At 40.2% G+C, this 16,959-nt stretch overlaps 1 protein-coding gene across 2 annotated transcripts in view; it reads right to left on the reverse strand.

Annotated features, from left to right (window-relative positions):
- Positions 1–2,481: 2,481 nt before the first annotated feature.
- Positions 2,482–16,959, reverse strand: part of rasgrf2a (Ras protein-specific guanine nucleotide-releasing factor 2a) — a 32,439-nt gene continuing 17,961 nt past the window's right edge. Inside the window, exons 5-28 of one of the 2 annotated variants that reach the window (XM_034123589.1) lie at positions 16,400–16,653; positions 16,235–16,314; positions 15,681–15,874; positions 14,960–15,069; positions 14,758–14,876; positions 14,508–14,671; positions 14,267–14,333; positions 14,045–14,181; positions 13,877–13,959; positions 13,296–13,544; positions 11,507–11,599; positions 10,924–11,426; positions 10,110–10,235; positions 9,943–10,032; positions 9,309–9,415; positions 7,084–7,196; positions 6,831–6,891; positions 5,554–5,657; positions 5,040–5,124; positions 4,419–4,616; positions 4,260–4,339; positions 4,055–4,172; positions 3,364–3,432; positions 2,482–3,269 (exon numbers count right to left, since the gene is read on the reverse strand). In XM_034123589.1, the coding sequence (XP_033979480.1) occupies positions 3,174–3,269; positions 3,364–3,432; positions 4,055–4,172; positions 4,260–4,339; positions 4,419–4,616; positions 5,040–5,124; positions 5,554–5,657; positions 6,831–6,891; positions 7,084–7,196; positions 9,309–9,415; positions 9,943–10,032; positions 10,110–10,235; positions 10,924–11,426; positions 11,507–11,599; positions 13,296–13,544; positions 13,877–13,959; positions 14,045–14,181; positions 14,267–14,333; positions 14,508–14,671; positions 14,758–14,876; positions 14,960–15,069; positions 15,681–15,874; positions 16,235–16,314; positions 16,400–16,653 (3,300 nt within the window). In that variant the 3' untranslated portion in view covers positions 2,482–3,173. The remainder of the gene's footprint in view (positions 3,270–3,363; positions 3,433–4,054; positions 4,173–4,259; positions 4,340–4,418; positions 4,617–5,039; positions 5,125–5,553; positions 5,658–6,830; positions 6,892–7,083; positions 7,197–9,308; positions 9,416–9,942; positions 10,033–10,109; positions 10,236–10,923; positions 11,427–11,506; positions 11,600–13,295; positions 13,545–13,876; positions 13,960–14,044; positions 14,182–14,266; positions 14,334–14,507; positions 14,672–14,757; positions 14,877–14,959; positions 15,070–15,680; positions 15,875–16,234; positions 16,315–16,399; positions 16,654–16,959) is intronic. The other variant, XM_034123590.1, reaches the window with a different exon arrangement.

Raw genomic sequence — 16,959 nt, forward strand, 5'->3', positions numbered from 1 at the left:
CACACACACACACACACACACACACACACACACACACACACACACACACACACACACACACACACACACACACACACACACACACACACACACACACACACACCAACACACACACACACACACACCACACACACACTCTGACCCCTAGAGCTCTACACAGAGAAACTTCCAAAAATAAATGCAAATAGAACAAATTTGACAAAAACCACAAGGCATTACGGAACGTATAAATAAAGACGGCAACCAAATAACTAAGAAAAATGCAAATACCGTAGAAAAACGGTTTTTGTTTCTTTTCAGTTGGGTATTCTATATTTGCAGTGCATTTCTGTGTTTTCTAGTGAGGCATTGAGTCCTCAGCGCCAACCATATCTCCCTCTAATCACCATAAAAAACATTTGTAACAACATAATTAGCTTTTTTTGCTTTTATTGTGTGTAAATATCTGTACATTAAACCGAGAAATGCATGGAAAAATACAACAGCAAAGTTTGAATTTAAAGTATACAGTAATGTAAGAAAGCAATACTAACGCAGCGAATATTTTGAAGATTCCTGACATCAGGAAATAGCCAAAATAAATGAATAAATCTAAAACTCAGTAAAAGTCAACAATAAGGATAACAGTCATCCCAAGGACACAAAGGACATCATGCTATAATCATGCTATAAACAAGTTTAGAGTCTATTGACATTCATAAGAAATCCATAGCGCAAAGCTATTCCTATTTGACTAAAACAGTCCACAAGGTTTAAAATATGAATATGATTTAAAGATCACATTGACATGGAATTATAAAAAGAAAATGGTACACATAAAATAAAATGTAACTGTAGGGGCTTTGTATCATGTAAGAAACCTTTCAGGCTGATACTGGTGACAAGAGCAGGAATGTGATTATTCAAAATCAGAAAGATTTGTGCACAAAATCACTACTATTACAAAACTGAAGAAATATAATTTGAAACAGGTTTTGATTGTCAAAAACATGAATAAATATGACATTTGCAGTACATTTTCAGATTTGGAATGTGTGTAAACTACAAAGAGTTTTGCTGTAACATGCAAATGCAATAAAGTGGCAACTGCAACAATATAAACCTTAACGGATGAGCAATGATAAGAAAATGCTTCGTCATCCCCTGTGAGCTCAACGTCACCAAGATACAGGCAAGACAGTACGTTTAAGATACACATATTTTAACTGTACTCCAGCTGTTTAGGAAACCACTAGGACCCAGACATATGCAGAAAGCTGACCTACCAACCAGGTCAAGTGGACATTCCCCAGAGCGGTGCACCTAGAGCCTCCAATAACTGAGGTTTACTGTGGGGATTTTGGTCTCTGGCAATTTAATTACTTATCATTTTGGTATACGCAATATTAAAGCTTAATATAAACTGACATGATACAGTGGGAGCCTTGATCTGAAATCAGCTCTCACTGTGATCAGATCTGGCCTGAGAGGCAATATCACAGAGGTGGCCACAGTTGGTACTGCAGGTAGTGTGACACCCACAGAGACCCCCGGTAGTACTTTATCCCCACATGCAAGCTGCCTTAACCCTTAGATGCACGAGTGACTGGACCCTACACTCTTCCATAAGTGGGTCAAAAAGGACCCGTATTAGAATAATATGTGTTTTTATGCCATTTTTGTCATTTTGGTTAAGAAAAATCACTTTTTGGTTTACACTAGAAATATTTTATATTTAATTTTTCACTATTTAGAATTTTAGAATTTTTTTTTACATTTTGAAAAAAAAAACGAAATTCCATAGAAGATGCATGCATTTTTGACCCACTTATGGAAGCTTGGGGTAGTAATACAAAAACTACAATTTCTTAAAATGTAAATTTAAAATTTGAATGGCATGATATCCAAAACATGTTTTTTGAGGAATAGCTGGAATATGAAATGATAAAAAAATGTAATTACAAAGATACTTCAAGAATACCACCTCACCGGGTCAAAAAAGACCCACTTATGCATGTAAGGGTTAAAACACTATACTTTTGTGAGTTACAAATTATTCTTTGTACTATATATTTTAAGCAGCAATATTAGTTTTTCTTTCCACTCAACAAGCTGCAAACACAACCACGATATATTATAACTTTATGTTCTGTTTGGTTGTTTTTTTGCTCTTTTTCTGGTCTCCAAATACTGAGGGAAATATCTTCCTCTTCACAATTTTTTTAGCAGCGTACTGCTAACTTTGTTGGTCTGCTGTTTGGTGCTGACTAGGTAGTGTACAGTGTGCATCAGAGAAATATTGCATTATTAATATTAAAATATTGATAAGGGCAATTCTCAGCAAATACAGACTATATACTATATTAACAATGGTTTAATGACTGTGTAATGTGAAAGGGGTTACACCTCATTGTTTTGATTGTAGGCCTACATCCCGCAACTTCACAAATATGGTTGAGTCTTACAGCTCTCATAGACCTTGCTTCTTGCAGGAGAGGGCAACTGTTTTTTGATCTTTTTTTTTTTTTAATCTCTATATAAAAAACACTGTGTAGCAAACACACACATTTTAAGAAAAGCTTGTTGGGAAAGTGAAGCTTTTTAACTGATATTCCTCTAAAGAGTTGGTGGAGACCAAAACAGAGCTCAAAGTAAAAATTCATAATCATGTTTCCAGCTTGTTCTGCTGCCCCAAGTGGCCAAACAAGGGACTGTTTGCTCCCAGTGAGCAACATGTCTTTGAACACAGCATCAAGTTACTTTGATGTATTCTGTGTAAATGCTGCACAAAATGATACCCGGGGACTGAGCAGATTAATCTGGCCATTATCATACAAATCATCTAAAAATCATCTAACAATGTTTATGTGCAAGACTACAGAGGCAGGTTGTTTAGTATTTACAACGTGATAGCAGCAACATGTTAATTTCTAGTGCCATGTTTAAGTAGTTAACATGGTTGTTTCTACAGTCATAACTGTACGATTGTATGGCAGAGTTGTGTATGTTATACAGTTCATTCTGTTTACTATACACATCAGATATTTACACAACAAGGCACATTTTCTCCCGAGTTTCCTTAGCACAATAACTCGGGGTGTTTTATGAAACGACCCCCGCCATTAAGAAAGAAACTCAAGTTGTGTTTAATTATAGTTAATATTGTAAAGAGAATATGTTTGTGTGTAATGAAGTTAGCCAGGGGGTACTCGGGGTTCGATCTTCAGCGAGAGATCATAGAGGGTATCTTCATCCATCACTAGTGTCTTATCCAGGAGGAACTGAGTCACCTGGAGGAAGTCAGAAAAGACAAAAGATTTTGTATTATTAGTTGAAAAAACACAAATGTTATGTTTCATAAGTAATGCATTAAATTAAACTCACCTTGGGCTGGTGCTCTATCCTGTAAGGTGCTTGCTGAAACTGACGAATCTCCCGGATAATATGAGAAATCTGAAAGAGTAGAGAGTTAATAGACAACTGGAATTGACTGTTTGCTCAGCCCTTAGTTGCTTTTGCTATGCCAGTCAAGATCACAGTGTATAACTGCGACCTATTTAACATCGTAATGCCTTTTTCATTTACTAAATGTAAAATTGAGCGTTATATTTTTAAGCAGTGGTACACAAAAGCAGCTCCTTATTTCTAGCACACAACCTTTCATTGTGCAGTTGTTGCAGCAGACAGATTGAATCAACTTTAGCCAGCTAGCTTTTAAGCTAATTTAAGCGTCACCGAGTTGCCTTAAAATGCCACGGTCTGTTTTTTAACAAGAACCCTTTAAATCGATCCAAAATATATTTTTCAAACAATAGGTCTCTGCTCCCAGAGAGACGTAGACATAAGCAATGTATACAACAAAGTATTTAAATGTGACCCCGCAAACTAATACTAAAACTAAAAATACTTAGTTAATGCTGTGCTCCTTGGCCTACTGTATGTAAGCTTGTTAGCCTCACAAGCTAATGATTACTGATTATAAAACACACAGTTTGTAAAGCCTTTTGTTCAGGGTAAGGCTTGAATAATGATTATAAAATAAGAAGAGGAGCAAGGAAATAATTGCATTCCTTACCATCCTCATTTTGGAGAAGTTAACCAGGCCTTCCTCTGTGAAGTTGGGTGTTCCCTCCTCAATGAAAGCCAGGTCAGTGAGGTACATGCCCAGGTACGGAACACATGGAGGGTTACAGCTACACACACATCATAAACATGAAAAAGTTATTAAAAAAGGGACTGTATTAAGACACTAATATGTCTGGTTAATAAGCAATATTTACTTTTTCAGTGTCTCTCTGAGATTCTTGAACCGTCCATCCGTTGACACAGTCTTCTGCAGCCTGTCCATGAGCGCCTTTGTCTAAAAACACAAATAAATCATAAAGGTTTTGTGCAGAGAGAGTAGGTTCATTTTTAAACAACAATGAAATAGTTCCAACCTGTTTGCAGACTTTGGCCCAGGTCTTCTTCAGCCTGTAGATGGGGCTGCGGTTCAGAGCCGAGGTGATCTCCAGCACGCCGTTGTAGTTGTTGAGGCAGCGGCAGATATCGGCCACTGCCAGCCACTTCTCTATGGAGTTAGCTCGGGAGCCAACGTCAGTGTGGGCCATGATCTGAGACGCCACCAGGTTACTCATCTGAGGGTGAGAGGAACACTTCTATTTCACTGACAAAAAGAAGACAACAATTGTTCAATTTCTGTATTATAATAAAGAAAAAACCCGAAATGAATTGTCCTTTAATATGCCGATTATTATTTCACTAAACCTTTTAAGAATTTGGCTTTAAAATCTCAGCAAACCCTCTAAATGGCTGTTACAATGTCCTCAAATCAAAGTTGACACATGTAACAGTGAGATCCACTAACATATTCAAATGTCATGATATACAACAAACAAAGGCATCAAATACTCACATTTGAAACCAATTTAAAAAGATCATTTCTTGCTGAAAAATATTAAAATGCTAAATAAAATATCAACATAGCTGCTTTAATTTTGTGTCAATATACCTTTGGTTATTTTGCAGAATTTAAAGGAAAAAACCCTGTTTAGTCTTACATCATTGAAATGCTGGCTGGTCTTCATGATGTACGGAGTCCTCTCTGTTTTGTCGACCTTCATCCAGCCCTGACCGAGGAACTCCCTGCAGATCACAGTACAGTCAGACACACTGTATTTTTTGTTTGACATGTGTTAACTCTACACATCATCATACAAATATTCCGTAATCACTATTTAAAGTAGTTCAAATGATGTCCAACCAAGTACAGCAATAAAATATGCTTTTATTACATTTCTTATGTAATTAGTCATTTCATTTGATTCACTATAGGAAAAAGTATTCTCCGTATGTATCTAATCGGATTATCATGTTCAGATGACCTGATGTGAACTGGCTAATATAGTATACTACCAACTGAGCCCAGTATTGCAGTATCAAATAACAGTTATTTCTAGATAACCCGATATGATTTGAAAAAATTACAGACCTGTAAAATACAAACATACCAAATTATCCTTGTGAAATGTGTTGTTTTAAGCAATGTTTGTACTCTCTGTATGATGTACTCACTCGTAGGGAATACTCCTGAACACGATGTGGTCCAGCATTGTGATCTGCTCTGCAAGCTCCATGGCTGAGAGGGACTCAAAACACTCCGCTTTAGGACTCTCGGCCTGGAACACACACAAACTATTTGTAGTCCAGACCTAATAGTAGTTTGGAATAACTACTGTACTAGTACACTACGTTACCTCCACATACTGGGAATGCACCTATAACTCAATTCACCACGATGCAAAGAAACTACACTACAGCTACCTATATGATTATCAGAGGTGGGAGCAAGTCATACATGTGCAAGTCATGAGCAAGTCTCAAGTCTTAACCTACAAGTCTCAAGCAAGTCCCAAGTCACTGTGGTGAGAGTCAAGCAAGTCAAGTCAAGTCATTGCTCACGTCAAGCAAGTCCCAAGTCAAGTCATACGAAATTCTGATGAATAACCCCAGTTTCCGCATTTAAATCAGTTAAAATATTGTGGTTATGAAAAGTTTAGTTTTATTTTCTACATAAACAGAAATGGAGAGTGGGGCGCTGAAATTATAAGCCTATAAGTTCTAAAAGGGCTCTAAAGTGATAACAGGAGTACAACACAAATATTTTACATGTGTGTAAATTACTGTTCATGGTAATTTGAAAACAAATGCTGTTGTCGGACACACACAAACACACCGAACACACACACACAGAGCAGAGCTGAGTGGCCGGACATCTCCTTCATAAAACGAGTAATAGGGGGATTAATCGGGCAGCTCGATGTGTGTAGAGGTGTGTGTGGTTAAAACGTACCAGCCTGCGGTCGCTCTTTAGCTGTTCTAATGAAAGTAAACACAGTGTAGGCGTTGCGTAAAAGGCACAGCTCTTTGCGCGCTGGTGCTGCACTTCTCAGAGGCGGAGTTACACGTCCCGCTGCCTCCTGGTGCTGTAGCGATTTCATGAAGTGAATGAGAGTCCGAGTTCGAAATATATCTAAAATAATGTATGCATTGCCATTTCCCAACATAAACATTACAGTCTGCAATGAAACGGTTGTCTCCTGTGTGCTCCACTTCCTACTTGGCGCTCCGGTAACTTTCTCAAGTCTCAAGTCCAAAAATATGCGACTCGAGTCAAGTCATGTGACTCGAGTCCCCCACCTCTGATGATTATACATTATCATTATTCTTACCACAATGAAGTGTAGTAGGGGACAGCTTTTCTGGAGATAAATTATTTCAAAAATGGCTTAAAATGCACTTATGATTAAGTATATTAATACATTGTGCTCCTAATAGGTGTTCATACTGACCATCTGTAATATGTCCTCTATCTTCAGCTGAGCATCATCTTGTTCTTCTTGAGAAAGTGCACTGAAGAACAAAACAGACACTGTTATGCACTTTGACACATCGCATAAACTGCAGATGTACTGCACTACATTTTCTTCAGTTTTAATACATGTTCTTTTCATTATGCTGGCATTATATGTAGATAGATAATACGTGAATCAGAAAAAAGCAAGACCATTTTTTCAATTCTATAACACCTTGCTGACTTTGTACCTTAAAATGTTTGATGTTGCTTTCCTCTCCTGAGGCAGCAGGTCAGGGTCTCGCAGCACCTCCTCCAGCAGATTGATCACCCCCATCTTCAGCTCAATGTTCATTTCAAAGTCCTGATGGAGAACACATTTATACACATTTAGTACTAAATTACAGCTACAGATAATATTTGGGTATTGCATGTTTGCAGAAAGACTGACTTGAGCAGATTCAGGTCAACAATGTCACATTTTGTCTATATGATATCCATGTTATGATTATTCAAAGACATTTTGCTTGAATTTAACCATATCTGCGTTATAATCAACATGACACACACTAAGAGTATATTTTAGTAAACAGTTGAATATTTTAACCATAAAAGTCCCATTGAGATATAATATCTCCTCTGCCAGGGAGTCCTGCAAAACTAAAATGTACACTGTATACAAGAACCAGAGAAAAAACAACAAACAAAAAAACTAAAAATATAGTAATCAGAGTCTCAAAGAATGGCACTTTTGAAAAGCACATCAAACTGATTTCATTGTATTAAAGTGCATTCAAATCCCAACTGCCTCTTAATGTAGCTACAGACATGAGAAGGATGCCCTCTAGAGCAGTGGTTCTCAACTGGTTAGGCCTCGGGACCCACTTTTTACTTGGTCAATACATCGTGACTCAAGATTTTGAAGCACTCAAATCTATTCAACAAAAAATCGTGCTGTAATATATACGCTTTTCAGAATACAATATTAATAAAAGTGAAGTACAGTGCATATATCCCTTCACAGAACTAAAGTATGCTTTTAAAAAAGGTTTAATGAGATGATGGAATCAAAGCTGAACTATATAAAAAGGCACACATGCTGAAAACCCAACCCCAGCAGGGGGGTCTGGGGGGATTCTCCTCCAGGAGATTTTTAGAAATACTAACATAAACTACGCATTCTGGTACACTCTAAGAAGAAAATAAATAAATCTATTACTACCCGACATATTAATAATATTTTATGCCATTGTTTGTTTTTCACTTAGTTCTGACAGCTTGCAGAGAGAAGAGTAAAGAGGAGATTCTGTGTGAATTACTTTACATTGTGGGTAAGGGTAGATAGCTCCCATTGTTCTGTGACCTGTCAATCATCAAACCGGGGGTCATATTTTATTATGTGTTCATTTGTATCTGAAGTTGTACCCATGGATGTATAAAGAATAGTTCTACCTCAGTTATTCTCCGTGGGGACTTCCGGCAACAATCTTGATTCTGATTGGCCAGAAGACTCGAAAAAACATCAGCAGAGATGTTTTATTGAGAAGTTTTCAAAACCATTTATGGTCTCCGGTACTTCCAGTCCAACGCCTACTGCATGCACAGCGTTAGAAAATCGGTCCTTCAAAATAAAAGTTTGCATTTTTTCCCAAAAAAATAAAAATAAATTCCAATTTATTTTTTCAACTTTTTGTTCTTCACTCACACATCCGCGACCCACTTGAAACGGGTGGGTCGCGACTCACCAGTTGAGAACCACTGCTCTAGAGGGAAATTCACATCTATTGGTGTATTTTTACTTAATCCCAGACAGAAAAGAAAAAGAAAAAGGAAAAAAAATAAATCACAAACAGTCTTAAAATCATGTTCACACTTATTTGGCAAGGGAAAGAGCTGCGTTAAAAACGTTCCTGTCAACAGCAACCACAGATCTAAAGCATTCAAATATATATTTGTAATTTACTTTAGTATTTTCTTAAACACATTAATCCTTCGAAATAAGGTTGATAAAACATGAAGTTACGTTGTTCCTAAGTAAATGGTTTTGTTTCTTTACAAAGTGATGTTCTGTGGTGAAACCTAAGGTCATAGCACACAGACTAATATTGCCCACATGGACCCAGAACTGTGTTTATTAAAAGGACCACTTAATACATTATAAATGTTCACTTTTCAGGCTACAAACATGAAGGTACAAAAATAGCATCTTATATAATCTTGAAAGAAAGTGATAGTTGTTTTAGTGTCCCAGGGGAGGAGGCTGACCTTTCTGCTCGCCTCATGGGTGGGAGGAGGACACGCAGAGCAAAGAGCACCTCCATCGGGGAAATACTGACAGGTGAGGACACACACACAGAGGGGGGTAGGCGTGATGGCAATGATAACAGACACAACAACAGACTCTTTCAGGTGGGCTGGCTCAAAGTGTTTGGATCTTTTGGACGCATGTAAAGACTTTTTGTTTTTGTGGACTCACCTGAGAGTGCTTGGAAATCCAGTGTCGCAGCACGTTGAGAACTCTGTTGGTCGCAGCTCTCCGGATGATGAATTCCTTGTCACAGACTTTGTCAGAATTACTAAAACCTACGAGGGGTACAGATAAGGGCAACAATTTTAAAAGTCTGAGGTCAGTATTGCTATTTAGCTCTCTATTAACAGACTTCAGTGATATGTGGAGTTTCAGGTCTAAAGAAAAGTGGTGAAATTAGTACTCCTAAAGTGATAGTAAAAAAACTTACACATAAGTAAAAGTAGCTATACAACAGTATAGAAAAACTCTGTTACATGTAGTCCTGCATTCAATAGTTACATATACATAAAAGTATAGCAATATCAAAATATGATAAAGGTACCAAAAGGAGACCTGCAAAATGGCTCATTTCAGAAAAGATATGTTATTGAATACATTTAGCGGAGTAAAAAGTACAATATGTGTCTATGAGATATAGTGGAGTGGAAGTTTAAAGTAGCAGAAAGTGGAAATTGTCAAGTATCTCAAATTGCATTTCTAAACAACGTGCAGTTCTAAATAAATGAACTTAGTCACTTTCCACCACAGACGACCTTCCTCTGTTGTGTATCTTTTGACCTTAATGACTTGCCGTACTCACTCGGGGTGCTGCTATGCCCCGCAGCAGCTGTGGCGATTGCAAACGCTGAAGCTGGCGACAACGGGCAGCGCGAGTTATCCCCGGGTGTGACTGCAGGGAATAACAGACATTAGAAACACAAGGGAATACAATAAGTGTGTATCTGTGTGTGTTTGTACTGGTCGTACCTCCTGACTGTCTGAAGCGGAGGTGTCTCGGGGTTGAAGGCGAGCGACAGGGAGACATGTCGCCCGGCTCGCTGCTGGCCGGTGTTTCAGGGAGAAACTTGTCCATAGAAACTGACTCCAGGACAACTTTTACGGTAAAGGAAAGAGAGAGCTCAAACATTTGCAACATGATGTTACAATACTTCATTCTTATTCTAAACATGGTTTGGTAAAATTCTGAAAATGTGAGAACTCACAGTAGAGTGGATACAAAAAACAATTCAACAATATAACTTTAAACAGGCTCTGGCTCACGTCTATTTGTGGCCTACTTGGTCCTAATCTGAGGTATTTTGGGTTTTGTTGGAGGGCTCGTCCATTCAATACGTCATTTTCCTCTTAGGAGACACTCCAGCTGCCACGTAAGAGCTAAGTTTATCTCTTCATTTCTTTCTCTCCTCCTAATTTGTTGTCAGACATTTTCTGACCTGGTGCTCTGCCGCTGCTTTTATAGTGAATAAGCTGTCTGCTGGAGCCAGATGGTGATCCAAGAGCACGATTATTCCTCCGTTGGGTAACAGTGACCCATTTCTGTGTCTCTCTATTTGGGTTGGCGGGCCACTATCAGAGCTTTGTCAGATTTAAGTGTAAAATAACTTATAAAGAAGTTGTATTAACGCAGACTTTGAAGTCACTTAGCTTTGCACTAGATCGCAGAGCCACCTAAACTCTGCTTTTACCTGTTTCTAAACCATATTTCTGGAACAGTTGTGTGCCTGATATTCACATGAGACTGCAGAGTGTGAATCATATGCTTTGTGCTCCAGCTACACACCCCTGCGGATGCTGCGCCTCAGCTTCCCACAGAAGGCGTCTAAGCGAGGCAGCTCTCCGCTGACGTCCTCCCCGGCAGCTGGGCTCGGCTCTGGGGACCCGGGACCGCGGCTGAAGTCCATGGGGGCCTTGGTGGAGGTGGGGGGCGGGGAGGAAACTCCAGAGGCATGGGGGAGGCTGGGAGAGCGCGGGGCGGTGGGCAGAGAGGAGAAAAAGCCAGAGGTAGGCCTGGGTGAGTTGGGAGGAGGGGAGGAGATGGAGGGGCAGTGACTGAAGGTGGGGGAGTTGGCTGCAGAAGAGGTGGGGGACATATCCAAGACTCCTGGTTTTCCACTGATGGGGCAATTGAGGGAGAGCTTGCGGCAGTGGACGGGGGAGGAGGTGCGGGAGGAGAGGATGAGGGGCGGAGGAGAGGAAAACTTGCGGATCAGCCTCGGGGATTTGTTGTTCAGAGGGTCCGTCCCCCATGAGCCCTGGTTGGTGGCGAAGAAGAGCTCCAGAGACCTGAGAGACAAAGAGACAGGATCTGTAGATGTGTCCCTGAAAAACGCTGACTGAGCTCTCTCTCTACTGATGGGCATTACTTGGACTGGTCCAGGGCCAGCTGTGTGATCTTCAGACTGTAGTCAGGACAGAGGGACATGATGGACAGACGGTCACATGAAAGCCGCTCGATCCTGGGACAGTGACAGGAAGAGGAGGAGTATGGCAGAGAGATAGATGAAGAAAGGAGGTGAATAATGAGGAGGATGAAGAACAACATGGAGATGGAGTGAATGCACTGCAGGATAAGTCCGTTACATGAGAGGAGAGGGAAGGACAATGAGGATGGATGAATGTGTGCAAACAAATTAACACACTCAGTGTTTCCAGACAATTTCAGTGATGCTGCGGTGGAGGAAGTATTTAAAATTGTTTAAAGGGGACCTATCATGCAAAATTCACTTTTGCACGTCTTTTATTCATGAATATGTGTCCCCGGTGTTCCAGGGAACTCACCAAGTGTCAGAAAACACAACCCTCTCTATTTTCCTCCATACCCAAATCTCTAAAAAAGGGGCTGCAACGGATCTGATACAGACTGATCCAGATTTGAACACTTCTATGTCGTCACAGAAGTGGCGCTACGTCTATTGGGCCAACTCTCCACCTATCAGGGGAATGTGGGGTTGGGCCACGGCCGGCCATTGCCGCTCAAAAGCGCTGGAGACGCTGTAGTACATATGCCAGGCCTGTAAATGGCGCTGTAGTCTGCCACAAAAGCAGCGAAGAAGACTTCCCGCGCATGGTTACCATGGTTACCCTTCTGTTTATTCTCCGCTGTGGCTTTTTTTCTCCCTCCCTTAGGCAAGCGTTTGCTCCCGCTGCTTTAATTCAATGCAATCCCTCCCCGTCGAGGCAAGCACTGTAATTCTCTCCGGTTAGTCCACCAGCAGATGACAAACACCCACCTCTCCGCCTCTTCCAAGGAACGAGGGGACCGTGCGGCAGAGTTTCAGTTAGGTTTTCTTTCGCCGGTCAAGATGTCCGTTAAAGTTTAAATCTTCCGGACAAAATTAGAAAAGTGCCGGTCAAAGGTCTTCTTTGTTATTTATTGAGCTTTAAAACAAATGAATAACGACTCTATAGGCCTATAATAATATAATAAAACCATAGACTGTATATATAAATAAAACACGGAGGACGGAGATCTTTTTTTCTCCCCCTCTTGACTTGATCAGAGCACGGCTACCCTCTCCTGCAGGGGGGCGTGGTCTCACAGAATCAGCCCTGTAGACAGCAAACAGCACATAGAGCGAAAAGAGGCATGGCTAAAATGCATGATCTGTTTGGTATTTTGAAAACAGAAACGTATAAATATACCTTATATAGGTATGGCCCTACAATATATCATTTAAATATAGCATGATAGGTCCACTTTAACTTAATTTAAAGTACTATTACCAGTTTGCAGCTAGCAAAAGTCCTGCATTAAAAATACTTCTTGAGAAAAAGCATGTACTTGTCGGATTTCCTGGATTAATAAAGGTTTATCTTAAATTATCTTTATTTCAATATGGATGCTGCTTATTTTCTCAATTCATCAATTTACCATTTGGTTTTTAAAAATTGTGAAAATTGTGAGTCCAAAGTGACACCGCGAAAATGTTTCTTAATAAACCTCAATGTTATTATAAATACAGTACAATTACTAAAACGAAATGAAGGATTTATTTGCATTTATAAATCTGGAACGATGAAACAATTAGATTTGACATGAACAAACTTTGTTGCATGGTGTACTGGTTCATTCATTTAGTAATTTAGTACAGTACTTATATTTAGTAGCCTACAGTATGTGCAGGTGTTACAGCTTGACACAGTGTTATGTACCTGACAGGTATGGAGGTGAACGGCTTCCTGTAGATGTCGGCCAGCTTGTCGATGACGACGGCCGCCGTGGTGAAGATCCTGTAGGTGTGGAGGAAGGTGTTCAGGAAGTCGATGGAGAGGAAGCGCAGGTCAGTGAGTCGCTCCAGCAGCCGCTCCACGCTGGCATACCGGATCTGAGGGACCTTACAGGAGTTCAGGGTCTTACTGAAGCAGATGTCGATGTCGTCTTTATGCAGACGGGCATCGGATCTTGGCAAAAAAAAAGTCAAGTTATAAGGATGAGGAAATTCTTAAAATCAGCTCTACTTTAAACTCAACTCTACTTGAAAGATAACTCTCATACAAATGGGTTCCTTTTAGGCTCAGTCATTACATAAAACAGCTTTTTAGGTACAATGCATTTCAGCAGTGGATTCATCCACATTTGAAACCTTAGTGAGCCATATATTTGTAATGTCAACTTTTGAAGGGGCTCAAATACATAGAGATTATTGAGCTGGGTAATTGTCACTGCTTCTAATTGTAAGCTTCTTCATGTTCTATAAGTTTCTTAGACCATCAGAATTCCCTTTTTTTCTTACTTGATCATGTGCGGCACCGATACTTTGGAGTTCTCCTCAAAGACGCTGGTCATCAGGCCGTTACATCGGATATTATCGATGCACTGAAACAAAGGTTAGTAGACACTTTGGTCCTCTTTTATCTAGCATGTGAGAGATGGCTACCAGCTTTAAAACAGTCAGACATACCTGGCTGATATCACTGGTCCAGGCGGCCTTTTCTTGGCGTGAAGGAGCCAAGAGGACGACAGAGAAGGCCTGACCGTCAGGAGGCTCCACCACGACCTTAAACTCCAGGTGGTTGAAGCCTTGACCTGCTGCATTGTCTGCATCAAAAGGTCCAAGCCTCAGTTAACAACAAATAACGTTACAAAAAGAAACAATAAATGGTTTGGTATGAAGGATACTCACAGTCCTCATCATTGGCCTCTAGTTCTTCAATTAGGGTGCACTCTATCAGAGACAACGTGCCTCCTTGCTGTTGGGGGAGAGAAGATGTTACAATGCAAATTCATTATTTGATTTGCACTGAAATACAATCTCACCAGGAAGTGGTTTCACTAGTTTTAGAAGAAAATTAAAGTGATTTCAAAGTAGTAAACTATAACTTCAACCATGTTTGGATAAATATATCCAGACAGATGAGGCTGACCTTCAGCAGGTGAAGCTTTCCTCCAGATGTTCGTGTACAGATGAGGAAGTGTTTGGTGAAGAGGAAACACTGGCGCTCTCCTTCCTTCCTTAGAGAGAGGGAGCCCAGGCGGACTTTACTGAGCATCCCCCGCTCGCTGCTGGACGGCAGCTGGATGAGAGAGCCTGTTCATGGAGGCAGACAGGAGTGAGAGGAAGGTGGTGGAATAAAATGTTGTTTTTTTACAACAGGTGCTGTAGAAGAAGCTCACCTTGTCTGACAAAAGTCTGACTGGTGTCTAAAAGGATGTCACAGCCCTCTACAATCATCCTCTCTATGGCCAGATTCTTCCTGATGTTCTCAGTGTCGCTCACCTCATCGTGCATCATCCTGACAACACACGAATCATCATCATCATCATCACCAATTATCATCCATCACTATTGTTATCTGCGTGATGTTCTGACACTCACTTCGACAGCTCCTCCAGTTTGGATTTGGCAAACTCCAGACTCTTTCGCTCCACATGCTCATGAGGTGTGTGAGCCAGCAGCTCATGAAGAGTGATGATGTACCGTGGAATCTGAAATACACACAACAATTGTCTTCGTCAGCTTTGTCTCAATTGACGACGATAAAAAGGGAAAGCTGCTTTTTGAACATCGTATAAGAGGGTGTTTGAATCAGTGAAAAGTAATGTAATCTTAAGTTAAAGTGTGTTAATATTTAACAGAAAGTATATAGAGCACGAAAAGTAAAAGAAGGCAATCATATGTTGCCTGTCATTGTTTCAGGTCTTTATATTTTATGTTTTGGATTAATGTTACTGTTACATTAATGTGTACGTTGTCCTGTTAGCTTAGAAAAAAAGCGCCAGGTTTTCAGCTTTGCGGCGATGTATTTGCCAGCTGATTGAAGATGGTTTAAAAAAAGTTAATTTAAATTAGAAGTAGTCATTTTCATGCCATTCAAAATCCACACCTTTGAAGAGACGCTGTGTTATCCGGACAGAAAAATAGAAATCTGAAAATATCTAAAGCTGTAGTTGACTCAAAAGTACTTAAATTAAGAATACATTAATTCAAAAGTGATGTAAAAGTATAAAGATGCATGAATTACTCAAGTAAAAGAACCTCAATGTGTACTTGCGTATTGTACATGAGTAAACGTACTATGTAGTGTGCACTAGCTCACCTGGAACATGGGGTAGGTGAGGAAGGTCTCCAGCATGCGGCCCTCACAGGCAGCGTTGGACTCGTACTGTTTGAGCAGCTTGTCGAAGTCTCTGTTCTGCTTACAGGTAGCCAGAACCTGCAGGCTGTACTGGTGGTTACGCACAAACTCCTGGTAGATGTTCAGCATCGGCAGCAGGATGTCAAACAGGTCCGCTGCGCGTGAAAAACAAACAACTCAAATATTAGCTTTGAGATAAAAAAATCATAATAATCATAAAGTAAGCAGCTTTTAACAGGACATATGGTTTAAACTGATTTTCTTCGTTACTTTAACCACCACAGAAAACAGTAAAGTTTTTATAATTTCTGTTTTTATTTGGGGGATTTTTTCACATGTGAGATGATATCTAAATGTGATAAATATGTCAAATGTTTTTCAAATGTTTTTTTTTTCATACTGCAGGGAAGTGGATTCAGCAAGTTTGGAAATCAGTGATGTCAAAAGGGTTTGCAGGGCTGTAATGCATACGCAAATTGTAATTAAATCAGCCAAAAGTGTAGCGCAGGACTCACCAAGAACTAGAGTGGGCCAGTTGGCGATCCGAGCATTCAGACCTTGATGGAAGATCTCGTGCAAAAACATGATGGTCTCACTACAGAGGGAGAGATCCTTATTGTAACTATCAACTATTAGAGATAGTATTCACTTCAAATGAACAGTACATTATAATAAGATACCTGTTTAGGAAGATGGTGCTGACGTTATCGTGGCTGATGGGAGGTTTCTTGGAGCTGGCCGCCATGCGGAGCGGCCGCAGGAAACAGTTGACGAGGATGGAGAGCTGGTGGACGTACTCTGTCTCTGCCTCCACCATGTTGAAGACGATCTGGTTCCTCTTCCTCATGCTCTCAGCGTGAGGGGAGGAGATGTAGTCCTGGACGATGATCTTCCACTTCCTCCGACACAGCCAGCCTCGCATGAAGCTCTGAACCTGCACAGCCACAGCACAATAAGATCTATTTTTGTTCTCCTGTCTTCGTTATTTTGTGAAGTTAACAAAGGTGGCAGAAGTATTTAGATAATTTGCTTTAGTGAAGGACATAAAACCACACAGTTAAAAATCTCCACGACAAGTAAAAGTATTGCATTCAAAACCTTACTTAAAGGGGACCTATCATGCAAAATGCACTTTTGTACGTCTTTTATACATGAATATGTGTCCCCGGTGTTCCAGGGAACTCACCAAGTGTCAGAAAACACAACCCTCTCTATTTTCCTCCATACCCAAATCTCTAAA

Source organism: Trematomus bernacchii, unplaced genomic scaffold, assembly GCF_902827165.1.
Source record: "Trematomus bernacchii unplaced genomic scaffold, fTreBer1.1, whole genome shotgun sequence".
NCBI classification, from domain to species: Eukaryota; Metazoa; Chordata; class Actinopteri; order Perciformes; family Nototheniidae; genus Trematomus; species Trematomus bernacchii.